Source organism: Citrus clementina, unplaced genomic scaffold (assembly GCF_000493195.1).
Source record: "Citrus clementina cultivar Clemenules unplaced genomic scaffold, Citrus_clementina_v1.0 scaffold_3, whole genome shotgun sequence".
NCBI lineage: Eukaryota > Viridiplantae > Streptophyta > Magnoliopsida > Sapindales > Rutaceae > Citrus > Citrus x clementina.
The window spans coordinates 40,873,344-40,897,642 of record NW_006262339.1 but is presented as its reverse complement, the minus strand read 5'-3'; the positions used below and the strand labels follow the sequence as shown (position 1 = coordinate 40,897,642).

Genomic DNA, 24,299 nt, shown 5'->3' with positions numbered 1-24,299 from the left:
ATACTACCCAAAAATTTAAAAATTGCTCCCTAGTGTTTGCTGTTTGGCTCAGGCGCTTAGCTGTCTTCAGACTTGTATGTATGTAAAGAGGCACCAAAAAAAATTAAGACAGCATGTCTGCATATGTCAATAACATCTCCTTCTTGCGCAAGTTTTGAAGTGGGCTTTTGAGTTTTCTTTTCTTGCTTTGGGAAAGGCATCACCTTTAGTCCCAAGGAGGCTCCACTTTAATGTGAATTGTTTGCCTTCTAACCAATAGTTTAAAAGTAAAAGTAAAAAAATAAAAAAAGCATTGACATGCAGAATGCCGATTGAATCTTTAAAAATACACTTTCAAAATAAAAATTGAAAGTGAGACCGTTTTGGATGAGTTTACTAATCTAAATAAATTTTAACCAGACATCAAGGACCTTCTAACAAATTACCATATTATCAGTGGGTGCGATTACATAAGAGGCAGAGAGAAAATTGTTCTTCAATATACATTTGCCAGTGGATCCCAAGTGATTCAAGTATGTCACTAGATAAATTTTGAAAGACGGGTCTTAGAAATAAAATCAAACTCTATAGTTACAAGCTGTTAATATACATTCCACACATGGAAAATATAAAAGACTACACAGGAACTGCCAGACTTATACCAAATACAACTATTATACGGGAAAAAACTGAGGTAAGAACTGGGTCAGAATGAGAATTTATGAACTCAAGCAACGACTTATACAAGTCTATACATTTTAGCAAAAACATTTATCCATTCGATATGAACGTGATCTCGTTCTTGCATTTACATCTTTCAATAGCAATAAGTACATAATGCACACGCATGCAAATACGAACGAAGTAGAAGGAGAGCTGTTTATGTCCAAGGTTACTCGCATGACAAGAAATGATCCCATATTAGCCTCAAGTTGGCTTTAAAACCCACTGTAGATGGAATCAGTATCAATCTTCCCATGACAAGAAATGGTCCCATATTAACCTCAACTTGTCTTTAAACCCATTGTAGATGGAATCGGGATCAATCTCCCCGTCCTGACGATTAAAAGAGAAAAGTAATAAGAACATGTTAATGAAACATGAAAGATACCAAATACAAAACTAATTTTGTATGATCATGGGGACAAAGCCATAGGAAATAGTGAGCAATAACAATCATGAAACATATTTATGTTTCAAAACACTAATCCTGGGACTGAAGCAATTAACAAACTCTAGCTCCTCTTCCAATGGTGATTGTAAAACCAAAGTGCAAGTCACACACATAAGACTTCTAAGTCATAAGCTGGAAGCTCAGTTTTGAAATCACATTTACTCCAGTTTAGGCAATAGCTAAAAAGTCATTTGTTACTTGCGAGTTACGACAGAATAAATAAACTAACAGAGAGGGACAACTGTATAACAACTAAAACGAGTTCATGAAGATTATACATTAGAATCTTGCTATTTCACCGTTAAAAATACTCTTGATCAAATTTTTTTTTTTTTTTTGGGTACAGCAATCTACAAGAAAATACCCATTAAATAGTAAAAATTGAAAATTATAATTATAGCTCAAAATAAAACCTCAATAAGAAATGTGTGAAGATATATGCATTAACCTTATGATGTAACAGCAAGAATTTCAAGCTCTATATATTCATACACAAAGATAGCAGGTCACGTGATAAAGTTAAAACAAAAAGCAGCAAATACCTGAATGTCCGAAATTATTCTTCTGAACTTTAGATTAATCTCGATTGTAGCTACCCCAGTTCCAGCCTTGAAAAGAAATCGATCAACATTTCTTACCTTGAGCTTTAGTGATGGGCTTTTATATGACTTAAATTCATTGTGCCAAACCCCAACAACTGTGTAATTCCCGGAATATGACTTGCCCACGGGCCATCTTAAACCACCCTTTACCTTCGGATCCGGGATGGCTGAATTAATCAGAATTCTAATGCTGCTCATGTCATCATCCTGCAAATTTTACAATTTCAGTTTCATCATGGAATTCATTTGCTAGGCCTACATAGAAAATATAAGATATGGTAAATACACATTTTTGGCTTATAACTCAAGATTGTTTCCAGCAATATAAAATAAAAATGTACATTCCTCACAACAGATCGAGAACACACATACGCACCCCAACAACAAGAAAAACCTTATATTTAACTTTTGTTTTAATTCTAATTGATGGCAACTAATTTTGAAAATCTAATGATTTATTTATTATTTTATTTTTAACATTTGTAAGGTTTCTGATTTCAAGGAAAGGGCAATGCATGACTAAAGTTTGACCGTTTAAGCTCGTCATATATTTGTTTTTCTCAACCCTTCGAAAGTAAACTTTTGAGTTTTGATGATGAAAACACAGCTATAAGTTTTAGATTTCCTCATTTACCCTGGTCTTGAATTTTTATTCCCCACCATCTGTATCGATGAGGATTCTAATGAGCAATAACCAAATAAAACAAAAAGAGTAAAAAATGAAGGGGTAACTTAAAAGTCTAGGTAAAACAAGCGCAAAGTAGCAGATGAACTCACAGGGAGAGCAAATAAGGTACTTCTTGTATATAGTGCCAACCTCAAATCTAGATTTTCATCAAAACAGAATATATCAGCTACCATGTGACGAACTTGGTTTAGTTGGACCTACAAGAAAAATGTTCATATTCAAGACGAGAATGCAACAATAAATAAATAAAAAATGACTACCATCAGATACTGGATAGTTCAGGTCTTCGGGATGTCACCATAGTCAAATAAAAAAGATTACTGAAATCTAAATCCATGATGCTGAAAGGAGTTCCTAAAGATTGGCATATTCAATTTGGTCCATAATCAGCAGTATTTTTATAATTTTATATTCGCAACTGTAATGTAATACATAGTTTGTTGGTTTAGACATTCAATTACAGGTAAACTAACGTAATTCAAATTTTAATTGGTTCATAATACTAACTAGATCTTTCCTTATCGAATTAACAAGCCTCTTCCTCAATCAGAAGTAGAATTAGTCTTACTCATTGAGAATTTTCTTCTTCATTTTAAACTCTTTTCCTCAAAATTGAGATTATTCCTGCAGAGACTTCTAAAAAGTCTTAGTGAGGCATAAAGGTTTCATCTCATTCTTAATGTTTATCGCTTTTATTTTGGTACCTCCTTTATAATCACAGTGAAAAGATTATATTCAGACCCTCATCTATTCAATTCAATACATCAGAAGTCTTGTTGCGATGTTTGAACAAGCAAAAAGTCTCCTTAAAATACAGGCAACACACACAAGATTTAAATAACAGTTAGCCAAATGCATAAAACTTGCCTTATAGAGCTCAAGCTTTTTATCTTCTTTAACAGTACATTTGCACAAAATTTGTCGTGTGCCGTCACACAACTAGACAAGAAGGGGAAAACAATTAATGGCCAAATTAAGTGAGAGATAAAAGAAACTTGATCGTGAATATATAAGTGTTTAGCAGAAGAACTACCTGTACATGGTATATATCCTTGTCCTGTACAAAATCAACCCCAATTTTTGGCACAACTTTATGTACAATTTTTTCCATGTATGTAGCAGGGACACCTGTGTCAAAGCAGGTCCTCATTGCCTTAAAAGCGGTTTCAGCAACTTGATGTTCGCTTGCACTTTCTAAGCTCAGTAAATCGTTCCTGCGTCAAGATGAATTATATAATAATTATTTCTTTGAGGCACCTTGATAAGAAAACTAATAGCAGTTTCAAAGACGTGATAGAAGAATGGAAATATGTGATACACATAGTATCATTTTTATTCTAAGAAATAGGCCAAGCAATGGTTTAGTTTGCTGTCCCAATGAAATATCAAACAATAAAACCTGGCCATGGCAACAGATTGATTTGTTTCTCGCACCAGAAATGTAGCAGTACTAAGACAATGGATACATTTGTTTCCAGCAGCAACTACTGAAATGTGCCTACAAGAAGCCAAAGCCAAATTCTAGATGCCATGGAAGCTTCCTTGAGATACAACAAGTCTCAAGAAGTGCATGCACTATAAATCATTGATCTTGTCATTTCTTTTCCCTTTATTTATTATTATTATTTTTTTAATAAATCTTTTCTTCTTTAGCTTTTACAAGCAATGTTAACTTGTATCCCTGGTTTGGAGATCCGATTTACTGTCATCCGTTGATGGCACTAGCGTTAATGGTAAACTTCGTAATTTTAGCTGCCGGTACTTATATGACCGCAAAATTTCTGTCAGATTTCAGTGTGAATATGCATATTCGTTGCTACAATTTCAAAGCCAAAAGAAAGGAATGGAATGATCAAACTAAAAACATTCAAGCTGGAACACCAATGGAACCAGATCACATACTCATCGAAAAGAATATTGCCAAATCTAGCAACCATTTTTGGCTTTTCCTCCATTTCGTTCTTGACAATGTTACAAGCACTCAATACATCTGGCCATACATTTGCTGCTATCGATTCCCAGGGGCTTCTTGATGTATTTGCACACGCTTTATCATTATCTACCAACCAAAAATGTCAACATAACTAAAGTTAACACCCGACATAAATCAAGAACGAAAGTAGAACATATCTAACATAAAACTAAAAATGCCGACCACTAACCTGTGGCCAGATTAATGGTCACTGATCTTTTTTGCTCATCAGGCTCCTCTGGAACCTCCTCGAAATGGTCAGAAGAAATGCTTTTATTATTATCCAAGCCACAGACAAACGATCTGTGAACGGCATGGTCTCCATACTCGATGCAATTTGTACTCGCGCCTGCGTCATGCTTGGATGATCCCAATTTTAATTTTCTGTTGAATATAGGCTCAAGCATCTCCGGAACTGGAGAGGGCCTCTGGGGGTCCTTCGAACGCCTCAAATTTGGTGGAATGTAAGCCATTGTGATAATATTAACTTCACACTACCTTAAACGACACTAAGAATAATAAATATTTACAGAATTTTGTAAATTGAAATCACTATCGCAGTACTGCCCGATAAACTAGCAACCAAAGTGCTTGGGAAAAATGAATGAAACGTTTCAGTAACGCAAGATCAGAGCTAAAACAAACATTTGATACAATGATTTAATTCTGTATAAAATGAATATAACAAAATAGCAAAAGATTAAGTTATTCTAGCAAATGATTTTATCTCAGTAGACAGTAGCTAAGCTAACCAGTGGAGACAGTGAAATAAAAGCTGAAAAGAACCCACCAAAATCATCAGAGAAATTCACATGACAAGTACCCTGAAACAAAGCTGTACTGAAAATATAATAAATTGAACAAAAATTGATAAGATGTAAATAACAATACTAACCAAAAATTTTAAAATTGCTTCCTAGTGTTGGGTGTTGGTTCAGCTGATCCTCAGACGTGGGTGTATATACATGTATCAATATACATATCTCCTTCTTGCACAAGTTTTGAAGTGTGCTTTTTGTGTTTTCTTTTCTTGCTTTGTAAAAGGCATCTCTTTTGCTCGCAGCGAGACTCCACTTTAATGTAATATGTGAAAAAATTAACTAATTCTCTAATTTACTAATTTAATTAAATTTTAACCGGACATCATCAGGGACCTTTCTATAAATTACCATATTACTGACAGACAATAATCTTTTTTTGTTACTCTTGATCGCTCCTTATGGACTAAACGATCACCATCATTAAAAAAAAAAATCAAAATTAAATTTTAAATTCTGATATTAACAATTAAACCAGTTTCTTTTATTTTATTTGTTATTAAATTGATTTTTTTAATCTAAATTTAAAAAATAAAATGAGACTAAAAGAAAAAAGAAAAAAAATAAGGAGAGAATCATAATGCATTACCGATTAAGGTTGGGGAGAAAACTTTTCTTCAAAATAGATCTGCAAGTGGATCCCAAGTGATTCAAGCAATGTCATTAATTTTGAAAGACAGGTCTTAGTCTTACAAATTTGTACTAGTTGTTGATATTTATTCACACATGAAAAGGTAAAACACGAGAAAAAAAATGAGGCCGAAACTGGACAAAATTTGAAGTTCAGAATGAGAACTACTCCAGCAAAGATTTAATAAAAGTGCACACATAATTAGCAAAAAACCATTTGACACAAACATCATCCTATTTACATCTTTCCACAGCAGCAAGTACAGGATGCACCCAAATGCAAACATCAACCCAGAGTAGGGGAGAGCTTGCAATCTGTTGTTCATGTCAAAAGCTGCTCGCATGACAAGAAATGATCCCACATTAACCTCAGGTTGTCTTTAAACCCACTGTAGACGGAATCAGTATCAATCTTCCCATCCTGACGATTGAAATAAAAGGTAATAAGCGCATGTTAATGACAGACGAAACAAAGCTAATAGAACACTAAACAGGGTTCTTGCAGATAATATGTTCAATTAGCATTTCGATCATGTGCGCGCCCATGGCGATTTGTCATTGGTGGAGCTGTGTTGTGGGGCCCGCAGCTCCGCCAATGAACACCCACCACCTGTGACTGGATCGGGACTCATTAAAATTACAGTAAAGTGTGAAGATCAAAGATGCATTAACATTATGATGGAACAGAGAGAATTTCAAGCACTATGTAATCATATACAAGGATAGCAGGTTAAGTGATAAAAGTTGAAGCAAAAAGCAGCAAATACCTGAATCTCCGAAACTATTCTTCGCAACTTCAGATTAATCTCAATTGTAGCTTCCCCAGTTGCAGTCTTGAAATCAAATCGATCAGCATTTCTTACCTTGAGCTTTAGTGATGGGCTTTTATATGATTTAAATTCCGTGTGCCAAAACCCCAATAACTCTGTATCTTTGCCCAGAATATGACTTCCCCATGGGCCGTCTTAACCCACCCTTTACCTCCGGATCCGGAATGGCTGAATTTGAAACGACCCGCCCGAACTCCACAGGGTGAATCTAACTGCAATTCAAATATATACTTTAAAATCTCTATAAAATCAATAAGAACTCGCTCGTCGAATATAATTATTAACGACAATTTAAGCCTCAAAACGCAACCTTAAACTGCAGTGGAAGAACCTAAGGATAATTATGCCAAACCACATACTTCCTCAATTCAGGTCTTTCTCGTCACTCATCATAAATCAAACCTGATTTCTGAAAACTGAATCATAATAAACTATAATAAGTACAAAACTCAATAAACAAATCAATTTTTCATATATCAAAATACATACATACATATATATAATGTAAATGGATGACGTGCCACGGTATTCGAAAATATTGTAAAACGAATCATCAAAATCTTATTTTGTCATTTTCAAACTTTCGCATTTTCTTTCAGATCACTTGAGCTACATTAATTCAATTACCGCTTAGTACGATGCTCACTTAACTTTCATAAATCCACGTAAACACGTCCCTCGCCCACACAACATAACATACAGAGTGTCCTCCACTAAGCATGTAATATCCCAATTCTCTTAAGGGTATTTAAGTCTTTTTAGTTTTTAGTGATCATTTCTACCCTAGTATAAATAGAACAAGATGTCTTTCCATTAGGAGAGAGAGAGAAAGCGAAATTGGCTAAGAAAAAAAAATACGACAGATAGGAAAAAAAAAAGATGGAGAGAAAAGAGAGAAAAGAAAATAAAAAGAGAAGAAGAAAGTCTTATTCTTTATTCTGCCATGAGCAATACATGAGATCAAATTGCATAATTTGAATTGGGTATTGTTGAGAGAAGATTTGGATTTGGAGGTAAGTTTTAATTTATGGTTTTTATTAATTTGTTGTGGAGAATCATGATTGCACTAGAAGTAGAAACCTAAGATTTGGCAGAAATATGCTGACAGTGAATTATTATGAAAATCATAGTAATTTGTAAAAATTGATTTTGATTTTGATTTTAATTTTTGGATATGTTAAACTAGACATCGTTTAGAATGTTTTGAAACTTGTTTCAAGTTAATCGGATAAGATTTCAATTAATTACGATTTTTCAAATTCAAGTCTGAAAACCTGAAAATTTTTTATTTCAGTGAATAACGTGAATTACAAAATTATTTTTACCATAGCTATACTTTTTCAAAAATTATGAAATTTGGATCAATGATTTTTATATATGTCTAGTATGATTCTATAAATTTTCACGATTTTATGATAAAGAAAAAAATTATTTTTTAGTTTTAAAGCAAGTGTGTTCAAAACAAAAAATTGTTTGATAACATTGATGATGTCTGGAACGTCAATTATTTTCAATAGTTTTTTAAGGAATTAAACTATGAAATTTTTAGCAATGAACTTTCAATATGTCAACTTATGGTCTATAAAATTTGAGATTTTTCCAATGAGGTAATAATTTATTAAAAATCGGAGAATATGACATGTTATGTTTTGAGGGCCGATTATTGAGGACATTTGAGGTTGAGCTTATGAGATGTTTAAATTGAGATAGTTGAGGATATTAGAGTTTATAATTGAGACTTGATTATATATCTTATGAGAATTTTGTTGATGACTTTAGGTTGATGATATCAGTACGCATTTGTTACATGATGATGTCAAGAGATAAGTAAACTAGACTTCAAAACGAATCACAATAAACAATATATATGTTTGATTTGTGTGAAAAACCTATATTTGATACGTACTAATGTGAATTTATATGTCTCTGCCCATGTGTTTATGTGATGTGTTATTATGTGTTGAGCGTGATTACGTACATGTGCATATGTATGTGTGAAATTTCATTGGCATAAGCACGAAAATGCATTAAGTTTTCTATGAGTGAGAAAATGGATTTTAGCAAACAAAATTTCTGCTTTATGAGATTTTGTATTGAGGGCCACCTCTTGAGACTATACAGGGGTCATGTCTTGAGGGCTAGAGAGCCGCAAAGTGACACGTATAGTGAAAAATGCCACGCACAGGGCAAAGTGCCACAATTACAAAATATATATTTTATTGAAAGAAAATGAAAAAGTTTAAAAGCGACAAAAATAGACTTTTATGAATTTGTTTCAAGTACTTTTGAAAAGATCATGACATATCATCTATTGCATTATGTATAAGTATGTATGTATTTTCGTATAGAAAAAATTAATTTGCTTATTAAGTTTTCTACTAATTATAGTTTATTGTGATTCAATTTTTAGAAATTAGAATTGATTTATGTGCGAAGAGGACTTGAATTGAGAATGATAGATGGTTTGGTCAAATTTTTAAATAATTTCGTTGCCTCTTATATTTGAAGTTTGACTTATTATCGATTGTAAGGAGATATCAGTTGTAAAGAGTTTTTTTTTTTTTTAAATTCATATGTGAGTTATGGACAAATTTACCCTCAGAATTTGGACTAGGATGTTACAAAGCGAGTAACGAATTCAAGCATCCAAGCCAAAAATTGTAAAACTCACTTTCTTTTTTCAAATTTCGTTTGGCAAAAATCTACTTTCTCATTCATAGGAAACATAATGCATTTTCGTGCTAATGTTAATAGATATTCACACATACAAATGCCCATGTCCATAAACACACATAACACATAACAACACACCATATTAACACATCACATAAACACATGAACAAACATACAAGTCTATATCCGTACATATCAAAATATACTTTTTAAATATGTCAAACATATACATATTATTTATCATAATTCATTTAAAAATCTAATTTACTTACCTTATGATATCCTCAAGTAACAAATGCAAATAGATATCATCGACCTAAAACAAATAAGAAAATCCTCATAAGATAAAATCAAGTCATAATCATAATTTCAATGTCCTCAAATTTCTCATTATAAACACCTAAACATAATCTCAATTGCCCCTGAAATCTCCAAATCACAAGTTACCAAATTATCCTCGAAATCATAATTTATCAAATTATCCTCAAATTTTATCTTCCAAATTAGAAATTATTGAAATACTCACAAAATTAAAAATTTATGAAATTACCCTCAAATTCAACGGTAACCGGAACTCATGCGACGGTGACCGGAAAGGTCGGGATAGAAGGTTCGTGCCTTGCTGAATCCAGCGGTTGCGTCGATGTGCTCTGACACGCGGCGACGGCGTCGGAATCTAGCTCGACAGCCGTGAGCACCTCAACAATTGGCCGGCAGCAAATCGGTGGCTGCCGGTGAATGTGGATAGTCGGAAATGAAAGGTGGTGATGTGAGGAGTAAAAACCAGCCGTTGGCGTGGCCGGAAACCAGCCAAATCGTGGCGAACAGAGGCGGCGATTCCGCGGTTCTTAACGGCTTCGATCGGTGGCTTTTTGGCTGTTTTTCCGATGGAAATGACGAGGGAAAAATAACCAGCGGCTCAAGGTATTTCGATCGATACCTCCCTTGGCCGGTGGGGTGGTCGGAAACGGAAACAGTGGGCGGGTCGGGTTTGCGGGGTTGGGTCCGGTTTTGCGGGTCGATTTGACAGCTTCCCCTCTCTCTCTCTCTCTCTCTCTCTCTCTCACGTGTGAACATGCCTTTCCTTTTTTTTTAACATACGTTACAGAATTTATCAGGTTTCTAATGCAGTTCATTTCGTCATCCTGACTTTTAGTTTGATCATAGAATTCATTTGCAGGGACTGCTTACTTACAACTCAAAGTTGTCTTCAGGAATATAAAATGAAAATGTACATTCCTCCCAATAGATAAATTAACACCAGACATAAATCAAGAACGAAAGTAGAACATATTAACAATCCATACAGATACTAAACGGACAATAATTTAATTAAACGAGCTTTTAACTCTTTTTTTTTTTAATAATTTGATATGTAATTTTTTATGTATTAAACAATAATTGTACATAAAATGTAATTTTATTATAAATTTTAATTTATATGCTTCGTGAATAATACATAAACTACATAAAATTAAGCAGATTAATGACACCACACTGGGACAACGTGACTCACTGTAATCGGATAATGGAAGCAATGTTAATTTGGTTTTTGGCAGCTAGCAAGACAACTTTTTGCGTGGTGAATGCTTAAGAAACAAAAACGTCAGATTACGTAATGCATGTCATTCTAGAGAATGCAATAATTGAACTTTGAAGAAGAGGAAGTGGAAGAAGGAGGAGAAGGAGGAGAAGAAGATCGAAACAAGCCCCAAGTCAAATTAATAAACTCAATCAATGCTAATTGGACATGGGGGGTTTTCTTTTCTTGCTTTGGGAAAGGCATCACCTTTAGTCCCAAGGAGGCTCCACTTTAATGTGAATTGTTTGCCTTCTAACCAATAGTTTAAAAGTAAAAGTTAAAAAAACAAAAAAAGCACTGACATGCAGAATGCCGATTGAATCTTTAAAAATACACTTTCAAAATAAAAATTGAAAGTGAGACCGTTTTGGATGAGTTTACTAATCTAAATAAATTTTAACCAGACATCAAGGACCTTCTAACAAATTACCATATTATTAGTGGGCGCGATTACATAAGAGGCAGGGAGAAAATTGTTCTTCAATATACATTTGCCAGTGGATCCCAAGTGATTCAAGTATGTCACTGGATAAATTTTGAAAGACGCGTCTTAGAAATAAAATCAAACTCTATAGTTACAAACTGTTAATATACATTCCACACATGGAAAATATAAAACACTCTACACTTGAAGTGCCAAACTTATACCAAATACAACTATTATACGGGAAAAAACTGAGGTAAAAACTGGATCAGAATGAGAATTTAGGAACTCAAGCAACGACTTATACAAGTCTATACATTTTAGCAAGAACATTTATCCATTCGATATGAACGTGATCACGTTAATCTTCCCATGACAAGAAATGGTCCCATATTAACCTCAACTTGTCTTTAAACCCATTGTAGATGGAATCGGTATCAATCTCTCCGTCCTGACGATTAAAAGAGAAAAGTAATAAGAACATGTTAATGAAACATGAAAGATACCAAATACAAAACTAATTTTGTATGAGCATGGGGACAAAGCCATAGGAAATAGTGAGCAATAACAATCATGAAACATATTTATGTTTCAAAACACTACTCCTGGGACTGAAGCAATTAACAAACTCTAGCTCCTCTTCCAATGGTGATTGTAAAACCAAAGTGCAAGACACACACATAAGACTTCTAAGCATAAGCTGGAAGCTCAGTTTGAAATCACATTTACTCCAGTTTAGGCAATAGCTAAAAAGTCATTTGTTACTTGCGAGTTACGACAGAAAAATTAACTTCCCGGGGAGGGGCCACCTGTTTAAGAATAAAAAGAGGTTCAGAAAGTTTATCCTTTAAAATTTCTTTTTTTCGCTTTTAAAAAAACTCCCTTTCAACTTTTTTTTTTTGGGGGGGGGGGGGGGGGAGAGCAATCTACAAGACAATACCCATCAAATAGTAAAAATTGAAAATTATAATTACAGCTCAAAATAAAACTTCAATAAGAAATGTGTGAAGATATATGCATTAACCTTATGATGTACCAGCAAGAATTTCAAGCTCTATATAATCATACACAAAGATAGCAGGTCATGTGATAAAGTTAAAGCAAAAAGCAGCAAATACCTGAATCTCCGAAACTATTCTTCTGAACTTCAGATTAATCTCGATTGTAACCATCCCAGTTCCAGACTTGAAAAAAAATCGATCAACATTCATTACCTTGAGCTTTAGTGATGGGCTTTTATATGATTTAATTTCACGGTGCCAAACCCCGACAACTGTGTAATTCCCGGAATATGACTTGCCCATGGGCCATCTTAGCCCACCCATTACCTTCGGATCCAGGATGGCTGAATGAATCAGAATTCTAACGTTGTTCATTTCATCATCCTGAAAATTTTACAATTTCAGTTTCATCATGGAATTCATTTGCTAGGCCTACATGGAAAATATAAGATATGGTAAATACACATTTTTGGCTTATAACTCAAGATTGTTTTCAGCAATATAAAATAAAAATGTACATTCCTAACAACAGATTGAGAACACACACGCACCCCAACAACAAGGAAAACCTTATATTTAACTTTTGTTTTAATTCTAATTGATGGTAACTAATTTTGAAAATCTAATGATTTATTTATTATTTTATTTTTAACATATGTAAGGTTTCCGATTTCAAGGAAAAGGCAATGCATGACTAAAGTTTAACTGTTTTAAGCTTGTCATGTATTTGTTTTTCTCAACCTTCGAAAGTATACTTTTGATGATGAAAACACAGCTATAAGTTTAAGATGAGGATTCTAATGAGCAATAACCATATAAAATAAACAGAGTAAAAAATGAAGGGGTAACTTAAACGTCGAGTAAAACAAGCGCAAAGTAGCACATTAACTTACAGGGAGAGCAGATAAGGTACTCCTTGTATATAGTGCCAACCTCAGGTCTAGATTTTCACCAAAACATACAATATCAGCTACCATGTGACGAACTTGGTTTAGTACGACCTACAAGAAAAATGTTCGTATTAAGGATTAGACTCTGCACAAAACAACAATAAATAAGTAAATAAAAATAAAAATTGACTACCATCAGATACTTTATATTTCCGGTCTTCTGGATGTCATCATGCTCAAATGAAAAAGATTACTGAAATCTAAATTCCATGATGCTGAAAGGAACTCCTAAACTTTGGCATATTCAGTTAGGTCCATAATCAGCAGTATTTTTGTAATTTTATATTCGCAATACATAGTTTATTTGTTAAGATATTCAATTATTAGGTAACTGCTAACTTAAATCAAAATTTAATTGGTTTATAATATTAACTAGTTCTTTCCTTATCGAATTAACAAGCCTCTTCCTCAATCAGAAGTATACTCTTACTCATTAAGAATTTTCTTCTTCATTTTAAATTATTTTCCTCAAAATTGAGATTCTTCCTGCAGAGACTTCTAAAAGGTCTTAGTGAGGCATAAAGGTTTCATCTCATTTTTAATGTTTATGGCATTTATTTGGTACCTCCTTTATAATCACATTGAAAAGATTACATTCAAACCCTCAACTATTCAATTTAATACATCAGAAGTCTTGTTGCAATGTTTAAACTAGCAGAAAGTCTCCTTAAAATACAGGCAACACACACAAGATTCGACCCATTGTCCATAAATAACAGTTAGCAAAATGCAGAAGACTTGCCTTATAGAGCTCAAGCTTTTGATCTTCGTTAACAGTACATTTACATGTAATATGTCGTGTGCCGTCATACAACTAGACAAGAAGGGGGAAAACAATTAATGGCTTCTTAAGTGAGAGATAAAAGAAACTTGATCGTGAATGTTTAGCAGAAGAACTACCTTTACGCAGTATATATCCTTGTACTCTGCAAAATCAACCCCAATTTTTGGCACAACTTCATGTACAATTTTTTCCATGTATTGAGCAGGGACACCTGTGTCAAAGCAGTTCTTCATTGCCTTAAAAGCGGTTTCAGCAACTTGATGTTCGCTTGCACTTTCTAAGCTCAGTAAATCGTTCCTGCATCAAGATGAATGATATAATAATTATTTCTTTGAGCCACTTTTGATAAGAAAACTTTGAGGTTTCAAAAATGTGATAGAAGAATGGAAATATGGGATACATATAGCAACATTTTTATTGTAAGAAATAGGCCAAGCAAAGGTATAGTTTGTTGTCCCAATGAAATATCAAAAAATAAAACTTGACCATGGCAACAAATGGATTTGTTTCCTGGACCAGAAATGCAGCAATACTAAACAATGGATACATTTGTTTCCAGCGCAACTACTAAAGCCAAAGCCAAATTCTATATGCCATGGAAGCTTCCATGAGAAGTCTGAAAGAAGTGCATGCACTATAAATCATTGATCTAGACATTTTCTTTTCCCTTTTATTTTGTTTTCTAATAAATCTTTTCCTCTCTGGCTTTTACAAGCAATGTTAACTTGTGTCCCTGGTTTGGAGATCCGATTTACAGTCATCCGTTGATGGCGCTAGGGTTAGTCGTAAAGTTAGTAATTTTAGCTGCCAGTACTAATATGACCACAAGATTTCTGTCAGATTTTAGTGTGAATATGCATATTCGTTGCTATAATTTCAAAGTCAAAAGAAAGGAAAGGAATGATCTAACTCAAAACATTCAAGCTGTAACAGCAATGGAACCAGATCACATACTCATTGAAAAGAATATGGCCAAATCTAGCACACATTTTTGGCTTTTCCTCCATTTCGTTCTTGATATTGTTACAAGCACTCAATAAATCTGGCCATACATTTTCTGCTATCGATTCCCATGGGCTTCTTGATGTATTCGCACATGCTTTATCATTATCTACCAACCAAAAATCCAAATGTCAACATAACTAAAGTTAACACCCGACATAAATCAGGAACGAAGGTAGAACATATCTAACATAAAACTAAAAATGCCGACCACTAACCTCTGGCCAGATTAATGATCATTGATCTTTTATGCTCATCAGGCTCCTCTGCAAACTCCTCGAAATGGTCAGAAGAAATGCTCTTATTATTATCCAAGCCACAGACAAACTTTCTGTGTACGGCATGGTCTCCATACTCGATGTCATTTGAATTCGCGGCTGTGTCATGCTTGGATGATCCCAATTTTAATTTTCTCTTGAATATAGGCTCAAGCATCTCCGGAACTGGAGATGGCCTCTGGGGGTCCTTCGAACGCCTCAAATGTGGTGGAATGTAAGCCATTGTGATAATATTAACTTCACACTACCTTCAACCACACTAAGAATAATAAGTATTTACAGAATTTTGTAAATTGAAATCACTATTGCAGTACTGCCCAATAAACTAGCAACCAAAGTGCTTGGGAAAAATGAGTGAAACGTTTCAGTAACGCAAGATCAGAACTAAAACAAACATTCTCCACAATAAAAGAAATTCGGAAAAAGGACAAAAGTTAAAGATACCGTACAGGAGAATTATGAAAGAAGGAAAAAAAAAATAAATGAAATTACACAAGCATCATTTATTATAACATTTGATACAATGAATTAATTCTGTATAATATGAATATAACAAAATAGCAAAAGATTTAAGTTATTCTAGCAAATGATTTTATCTCAGTAGACAGTAGCTAAGCTAACCAGTGGAAACAGTGAAACAAAAGCTAAAAAGAACCCACCAAAATCATCAAAGAAATTCACATGACAAGTACCCTGAAACAAAGCTGTAGTGAAAATATAATAAATTGAACAAAAATTCATAAGATGTAAATAACAATACTAACCAAAAATTTAAAAATTGCTTCCTAGTGTTGGGTGTTGGTTCAGCTGATCATCAGACGTATGTGTATATATACACAAAGAAAAAGAAAGTCAGCATGTATCAATATATCTCCTTCTTGCACAAGTTTTGAAGTGTGCTTTTTTTAGTTTTCTTTTCTTGCTTTGGAAAACGCATGTCTTTTGCTGGCAGGCAAGGAGACCCCACTTTACTTTTATATGTGAAAGTTTTAACTAATTCTCCAATTTACTAATTTAATTAAATTTTAATCGGACATCATCAAGGACCTTACTATAAATTACCATATTACTGACAGACAAGAATCTTTCTTATTCATTTATTTATTTATTTCACTCTTAATCGCTCCTTATTAACTAAATGATCACTATCATTAAAAAAATCAAAATTAAATTTTAAATTCTGATATTAATAATTAAAGCAGTTTCCTTTATTTTATTTACTATAAAATTAATTTTTTATCTAAATTTAAAAAATAAAATGAGACTAAAAGAAAAATGAAAAATTAAGGAGAGAATCATAATGCATTGCTGATCAAAGCGGGGGAGAAAACTTTTCTTCAAAATAGATTTGTAAGTGGATCCCAAAGTGATTCAAGCAATGTCATTAGTTTTGAAAGAGAGGTCTTCGTCTTACAAACAGAAGTCCACACATAAATAGCAAAAAACCATTTGACACAAACATCATCCTATTTACACCTTTCCACAGCAGCAAGTGCAGGATGCACCCAAATGCAAACATCAACCCAGAGTAGGGGAGAGCTTGCAATCTATTGTTCATGTCAAAAGCTGCTCGCATGACAAGAAATGATCCCATATTAACCTCAGGTTAGAATAAGCGCATGTTAATGAAATAAAAAGTAATAAGCGCATGTTAATGAAAGACGAAACAAAGCAAATAAAACACTAAACAGGGTTCTTGCAGATAATATGTTCAATTAGGATTTCGATCATGTGCGCGCCCATGGCGATTTGTCATTGGTGGAGTTGTGTTGTGGGGTCCACAGCTCCGACAATGAATACCCACCACCTGTGACTGGATCGGGACTCATTAAAATTACAGTAAAGTGTGAAGATCAAAGATGCATTAACATTATGATGGAACAGAGAGAATTTCAAGCACTATGTAATCATATACAAGGATAGCAGGTTAAGTGATAAAAGTTGAAGCAAAAAGCAGCAAATACCTGAATCTCTGAAACTATTCTTCGCAACTTCAGATTAATCTCAATTGTAGCTTCCCCAGTTGCAGTCTTGAAATCAAATCGATCAGCATTTCTTACCTTGAGCTTTAGTGATGGGCTTTTATATGATTTAAATTCGGTGTGCCAAACCCCAAAAACTCTGTATCTTTGCCCAGAATATGACTTCCCCATGGGCCATCTTAACCCACCCTTTACTTCCGGATCCAGAATGGCTGAATTTATCAGGTTTCTAATGCAGTTCATTTCGTCATCCTGAAAATTTTAAAATTTCAGTTTGATCATAGAATTCATTTGCAGGGACTGCTTACAACTCAAAATTGTTTTCAGGAATATGAAATGAAAATGTACATTCCTCCCAATAGATAAATTAACACCAGACATAAATCAAGAACGAAAGTAGAACATATTAAGATAAATTAAAAATGCATACAGACCACTAACCTTTAGCCAGATTTTTGGTCACTAAAACTAAGGGCTTTGCTCCTCTTTTATGCTCAACAGACTCCTCTGGAAAGTCCTCAAAATGGACAGAAGAAGGAAAGCTATTATCACTATCTAACCCACAAACAAACCATCTTTGTACGGCATGTTCTGCGTACTCGACGTAATTTACTTTCATGCCTGCATTATGCTTGCGTGATCCCAAGTTTAATTTTCTGTTGAATTCAGGCACAAGCATTTCCGGAACTGGAGTTGACCTCTTGGGGCCCTTCGAATGCCGCTTATGTGGTGGAATGTAAGCCATTATGATAATATCAACTTGGCACTACCTTAAACCACGCTAGAAGTAATAAGTACTTACAGAATTTTGTGAAATGAAATCACTATTGCAATATGGCCCGATAAACAAGCAACAACAATACTTGGCAAAAATGCATGGAACATTTCATTAACCCAAGATCAAAACTAAAACAAACATTCTCTAGACAAAGAGAACCCTTTTTTTTTTTATAAAAAAAAAAAAGAAAAAAAAGGGAAAGAAATCCTACTGGTCAATTATGAAAGAAGGAAAGAAAACTAAATGAAATTACTCGTGCATCATTTATGATAGCATTTGATACAATGAAATAACTCTATATACAATCACATAATAATATCGCAAACGATTAAGTTATTGAAGCAAATAATTTTATCTTAGTAGAAGAAGCTAAACTAACCAGTGGAAACAGTAAAATATGAGCTTAAAAGAACCCACCAAAATCATCAAAGAAATGCACATAACGAGTACCCCGAAGCAAAACTGAAGTGAAAATATAATAAATTGAACAAAAATTCAAAATAAATAAAGAACAGTACTTACCAAAATTTTTAAAATTGCTTCCTAGTGTTGGCTGTTGGCTCAGGAGCTCAGCTGATATTTAGACTTACATATATATATATATATATAAATATAAATATATAAAGCAGCATATCTGCGTATGTCACTTGCACAAGTTTTGAAGAGGGCTTTTGAGTTTTTTTTTCTTGCTTTAGGAAAGGCATCTCCTTCAGTCGCAAGGAGAGACTTCTAACCAACAGTTTAAAAGTAAAAGAAAAGAAAAAAAAAAGCACTGATATATAAAATGCTATTTAAATATTGACAAAAACACATTCACAATAAATATTCAAAGTGACACTGTTTGGATGAGTTTACTAATTTAAATAAGTTTTAACTAGAGGTGGCCAATGGACTGGACGACACGAGGCACGACACGTGTCCGTACAGCACGGCATAATACACATGTGGGTTAGGTCAGGTTTAGATTTTAGGCACGTGGGCTTTAAAAATACGGCACGATTAGAGATGTGCCAAAGCATGGCACGCGAAAAAACACGTTTCATTTTTTAATGAAAGTAAACTTAAAATTTTATGATTTTATAAATAACTTGAAATTGAATCTTTTAATATATTTTACTAGCTCAAGTTTTTTAAATTTATTTAGTTCTTAGTTTAAAAAAAAAATTGATTTATGTTTATAATTTATTAAATAAATAATTGATATCATGATTTTATAAATGTGTATTAATATTATTATAAACTATGATATATGACTCTATATAATTCCAAGTTAACAATGAAGTTAACTATTAAAAAAAATAATCATTGTTGTTGTTGTTAAGTACTAAAAAAGAATTCTAATATAGAGTCAAATTTAGTAATTAATATTACATTCTCTTATTATTATTAATTTATTATTATTGAATATGAACTTGAGTTTTGAATTCTTTATTCTATTAAAATTGAATAAAGGCACATGGATCCAAAAAAGTATATAGGCTTAAAACAATAAGACAACAAGTTGGCATGCGCTCTTAAAAAACTAAAAAAGGAAAAAAGCTTAGTGGACATTTTTTTCTTAGGCACAGCACGGCACGCCCCACAACACATGTGCTGGGCCGAGTCTAAGTAAAAAAAAATTAAGCACGACACGAAACACATAGTGGGTACGGCACGGCACGAGCACGCGTGGGCTTCCTTTGATGGGTCTATGGCGGCAGGACACGACCCATTGGCCACCTCTAGTTTTAACCAGACATCAAGTACCTTTTAACAAATATTATTAGTGGGTGTGATTACATAAAAGGCAGGGAGAAGACTTTTCCCCAATATACATTTGCAGGTGGATCCCAAGTGATTAAGGTATATCACCAGATTAATTTTGAAAGACATATCTTAGAAATAAAATCAAATTCTATTGTTGCAGGCTATTGATATACATTCCATACATACAAAAATTTACACATGAACTACCAAGCTTAGACCAAATACAACTATTACACAGGAAATTAAAAAAATTGAGGTAAAAACTAGGTCAGAATGAAAATATGATGATAATGTTATATTTGCTGTAGGATTTGAGTGAAAATAAAACAACAATATATGATTATGCTGTCAATAATATCCTGCAAGATTGTAGGAACAATTTATTTTTTGAATTTTATGATATCATATATATGTTAAAGATATGTATAAATTCCTTTGTTTGTTTCTTTTCTTTGTATGAATTCAATACTGCAACAATGAATGATATGCAATTTTAATAGCCCCAATTTTCTATGTGTTCTCTTTTCTTTGTTTAAAACCAACAAAGTGGTTTTAGAGCCCATATTCTTAAGGGACCTGTAATGTGTGAGTGAATCCAGAGAGGCTTTCTATACTAAATCAAGCACTTAGCCTTCAGCCTAAAATTCAATATGGTAGGAAATGGTTTCTTATCTGCTCCTCCAGTTTTCACAGGTGAAAATTATCAAATATGGGCTGTGAAAATGGAATCATACCTGCAAGCATGCGACCTATAGAACTTGGTGGAAGCAGATCCCGAGGATCCATAATAGCTCATATGAGGAATAACAAGGATGAAAGAAAAAGGAGATAGAAGGCCAAAATATGCATCCACTCTGCAGTTTTAGGGACAATTTTTACAAAGATTATGACTTGTGAAACAACAAACTAGGCATGGGATATTTGGAAGTAAGAATATCAGGGGAACGTCAGGACAAAACAAATACAGGTCCTGAACCTGAGAAGGGAATTTGAAATGCAGAAAATGAAGAAGACATAAATAGTTAATGACTATAAATATAAGTTGATGATAATTGCCAATAAAATTAGAATGCTAGGGGAAGAGTTTTTTTTTTTTTATAGAAAGGTTGTAGAAAAGATTATGGTGACCTTGCCTGAGAGATTTGAATATAAAATCTCTTCACTTAAAGAGTCCAGAGATATGTTAACAATAACATTGGTAGAGGTCAAGGCACTACAAGCTCAAGAATAAATGAGAGCTTACAGAAATAACGAGACAATTGAAGGAACATTTCAAGTGAAAGAGGTTGATCAAGCTCAAAGAGGCAGCAAAGAAAAGAAATAATGGAGTAAGAAGAATTACAAGAAAAGGGAAAGCAGCATCAATAAAGGCAACAAGTGCAAACACTCCCCGTGTCCTCTCTGTAAGAAAACCTCTTATTCGCAAAAGAAATGTTAGTTTAGGTCTGACATTCAATGCAGGGCATGCAAGCAAATGAGGCATATAGAGAGGGTGGGTAAAAACAAATAGCAAGAAGGACACCAAGCTCAAGCAACAGAACAACAACAGGATGAACAATTTTTATTGTATATTGTTTTTCGAATAACAGTTCATGTGATGACTGGCTTGTAGACAGCGGATGAACAAATCACATGTCTTTTGATGAATCTCTTTTCGAATAAGTAAACAAGTCAGAAGTGTCAAGGGTTAAAGTTAGCAATGGGCAGTATATTGAAGTGAAAGGTAAATGGACAGTTGCAATAAAAAGCTCAGCATGTATGAAGTTAATTTATGATGTATTACTTGTTCCTAAAATTGATCAAAATTTGCTGAGTGTGGGACAATTGCTTGAGAAAGGTTATTCTGTTGTATTTAAGAATAACATGTGTGTCAATACTGACCCAAATGGTGTAGTGTTGTTCTCTGTAAAAATGAACAGCAAAAGTTTCAGCTTAAATTGGAACAAAGATGAATCTAGTGCATATCAATGTACTCTGAACTAGACTGAGTTATGGCATAAGTGGATGGGGCATTTTCATTATTCTACATTAGATTACATGTAGAAAAATGATCTTGTGCGAGGAATGACTTTCAATGGAGGAGGAGCATTAGTGTGTTGAGTTTGTCAGTTGGGAAAGCAAGCTAGATTGCCATTCTCTGTTAATAAGGTATGAAGAGCAGTTGAGAGGCTTCAGTTGATCCACACAGATGTTTGTGGACCTATGAGGACTGCATCCTTAAATGGTAACAGGTACTGTATGGTTCTTACTGATGATTTTAACAGAATGTGTTGGGTTTACTTTCTCAAACAAAAGTCTGAAGTTGCTAGTTTGTTTTAGAAGTTTAAAACATGGATTAAAAATCAAAGTGGCTGTAAAATCAAGGTGATTAGGTCTGATAATGAGACTGAATATATAGCTGATAAATTTGCTAAGTTTTGCGAAGCTGCGGGGATTGAACATCAGCTTATAGCAACATATACACCTCAACAAAATGGAGTCAGTAAGAGGAAAAACAGGACAATTATGGAGATGGCTAGATGTCTGTTGTTTGAGAAGGAAATGCCAAAAGCATTTTGGGTTGAGGCTGTCAATACTGTTGTATTTATGCAAAACAGGTTACCAACAAAGGCTTTAAAGGGAAAAAAAACCTTTTGAAGCTTGGTTTGGTTTTAAAACCTCTATTTATAACTTGAGAAATTTTGGTTGTTTGTGTTTTAGTCTTGTTCCATATGTAAAAAAAGGAGAAGTTGGATCAAAAGACAGAATATAGAGTTTTGTAGGATACAACAATCTCACCAAAGGTTACACAGTTTATCAACCTTTGACGGGAAGAATCATAGTAAGTAGAGATATTAAATTTGATGAAGCTGGAAGATGGAATTGGGCAACAACTGAACTTGAACAAGTTTATGCAGAGGAAAAAGCACAAGAATTGTAAGATGATAATATAATTGATGATGAGCCAATAAGAGGTCCTAGACCACTTATATAAATTTATCAAAAATGTAATATAGCTATGCTGGTAGGGTATGATGAGGCTGCTAAGGATCCAAAGCGGCTTGAAGCAATGGAAGATGAGATCAAGACGATTCATAAAAATAAAACTTGGGAGTTGGTGGACAAATCAGTATACAAGAAGGCTATTGGTGTGAAATGAGTTTATAGAACCAAACTTAATGCTGATGGTTCTATAAACAAATTCAAAGCAAGGCTGGTTGTAAAAGGGTATACTCAACTATTTGGTGTTGATTTTTCTGAAACTTTTGCACCTGTAGCACTGCTGGACACCATTAGATTGCTTTTAGCACTTGCAGCACAAAAGTAGTGGAAAATCTACCAACTTGATGTAAAATTAGCCTTTTTAAATGGCTATTTGGATGAAGAAATCTTTGTTGAGCAGCCTAAGGGTTTTGTTGCAGATTCGAAGAAAATATATTTGTTAAAAAAGGTAGTATATGGCTGGAAGCAGGCCCCAAGAGCCTGGTACAGTAGGATTGATGATCATTTGCTGAACACAGGCTTTAACAAGAGCATGAATGAGTCAACTTTGTATATTAAAGTAATTAATCATGAATTGATTGTTGTTTCACTTTATGTTGATGATTTGCTTGTCACAAGAAGCAATGAAGAAATGATGAAGCAATTTAAGGTTCAAATGATACAAGCATTTGAAATGGTTGATCTAGGAGAGATGGCTTTCTTTCTAAGTTTGGAGATTCAAAAGTTACAGTAAGGGATCTTCATTGGACAGCAAAAATATGCTAAAGAAGTGCTAAAAAAATTCAACATGGAGGATTACAAGTCAGTATGTACTCCTTTGGCTCAAAATGAGAAATTTAGTAAAGAAGATGGTGTTGAAAGGTTGATGAGGCATTATGTAAGAGTATTATAGGTTGCTTGATGTATTTGACAGCGACACGACCTGATATAATGTTTGCTATAAGTTTACTATCCAAGTATATGCATTGCGCAAGTGAATTGCACTATAAGGCTGCTAAAAGTGCTTAGGTATATTAAGGGAACTTTGGATCATGGAATAAAATTTGAGAAGGCAGACAAGATGGTCTTGCATGGTTTTACTAATAGTGATTGGGCAAGATCATGTGATGATATAAGGAGCACATCAGGTTACTTGTTTAGTCTTGGTTCAAGTTGTTTCTATTGGAGTTCAAAGAAGCAAGAAATCATAATTCAATCTACTGCTGAGGCTGAGTATGTTGCAGCTGCTGCTACATTCAATCAAGCCTTATGGCTAAGGAAGCTTATGATTGATTTGAAAATGATTCAAGATGATGCAACTAAAATCTTTGTTGATAACCAAGCTACCATAGCAATTTCTAACAATCCAGTGTTCCATGGGAAGACAAAACATTTCAAAATTAAGCATTATTTTGTTAAAGAAGTCCAAAAGAATGATGAAGTAA

General features: G+C 33.8%; 5 protein-coding genes and 1 long non-coding RNA gene across 9 annotated transcripts in view; all 6 read right to left on the bottom strand.

Annotated features, from left to right (window-relative positions):
- Positions 1-5,332, bottom strand: part of LOC18048691 — a 9,299-nt gene extending 3,967 nt beyond the window's left edge. The window contains exon 1 of one of the 2 annotated variants that reach the window (XM_006443277.2): positions 5,311-5,332. The gene's annotated coding sequence lies outside the window, so the exon portion shown is untranslated. The remainder of the gene's footprint in view (positions 1-5,310) is intronic. The other variant, XM_024188001.1, reaches the window with a different exon arrangement.
- Positions 772-2,616, bottom strand: LOC112099983. Its single transcript, XM_024187533.1, has 3 exons — positions 2,533-2,616; positions 1,696-1,962; positions 772-1,035 (listed from the first exon to the last, which is right to left on the bottom strand). The coding sequence occupies exons 1-3, from the start codon at positions 2,614-2,616 to the stop codon at positions 946-948; spliced, it is 441 nt and encodes a 146-aa protein (XP_024043301.1). The 3' UTR covers positions 772-945.
- LOC18048690 lies at positions 3,179-5,301 on the bottom strand. The gene is made up of 6 exons (XM_024187532.1): positions 5,206-5,301; positions 4,606-4,913; positions 4,346-4,502; positions 3,477-3,657; positions 3,311-3,382; positions 3,179-3,190 (listed from the first exon to the last, which is right to left on the bottom strand). The coding sequence occupies exons 2-6, from the start codon at positions 4,886-4,888 to the stop codon at positions 3,179-3,181; spliced, it is 705 nt and encodes a 234-aa protein (XP_024043300.1). The 5' UTR covers positions 4,889-4,913; positions 5,206-5,301.
- Positions 5,333-6,192: 860 nt separating the features above from the next.
- LOC18048689 lies at positions 6,193-10,481 on the bottom strand. The gene is made up of 5 exons (XR_002906381.1): positions 9,917-10,481; positions 9,639-9,682; positions 7,004-7,109; positions 6,631-6,905; positions 6,193-6,284 (listed from the first exon to the last, which is right to left on the bottom strand). It is a non-coding gene; the product is annotated as an uncharacterized LOC18048689 (long non-coding RNA).
- Positions 10,482-11,397: 916 nt separating this feature from the next.
- On the bottom strand, positions 11,398-17,386 carry LOC18048688. 3 transcript variants are annotated; one of them, XM_024188003.1, is made up of 8 exons: positions 17,352-17,386; positions 15,328-15,635; positions 15,062-15,218; positions 14,224-14,404; positions 14,066-14,137; positions 13,267-13,374; positions 12,491-12,757; positions 11,398-11,823 (listed from the first exon to the last, which is right to left on the bottom strand). In XM_024188003.1, exons 2-8 carry the CDS (start codon positions 15,608-15,610, stop codon positions 11,734-11,736), a joined length of 1,158 nt encoding a protein of 385 aa, XP_024043771.1. In that variant the 5' UTR covers positions 15,611-15,635; positions 17,352-17,386; the 3' UTR covers positions 11,398-11,733. The 3 variants fall into 3 exon arrangements, with proteins under 3 accessions (XP_024043771.1, XP_006443337.1, XP_006443336.1); XM_006443274.2 differs by lacking the exon at positions 17,352-17,386 and adding an exon at positions 16,152-16,338; XM_006443273.2 differs by lacking the exon at positions 17,352-17,386 and adding an exon at positions 16,152-16,338 and having other exon boundaries at positions 15,328-15,631.
- Positions 17,387-17,532: 146 nt separating this feature from the next.
- On the bottom strand, positions 17,533-18,133 carry LOC18048686. The gene is made up of 2 exons (XM_024188007.1): positions 17,811-18,133; positions 17,533-17,621 (listed from the first exon to the last, which is right to left on the bottom strand). The coding sequence occupies exons 1-2, from the start codon at positions 18,112-18,114 to the stop codon at positions 17,617-17,619; spliced, it is 309 nt and encodes a 102-aa protein (XP_024043775.1). The 5' UTR covers positions 18,115-18,133; the 3' UTR covers positions 17,533-17,616.
- Positions 18,134-24,299: the final 6,166 nt, after the last annotated feature.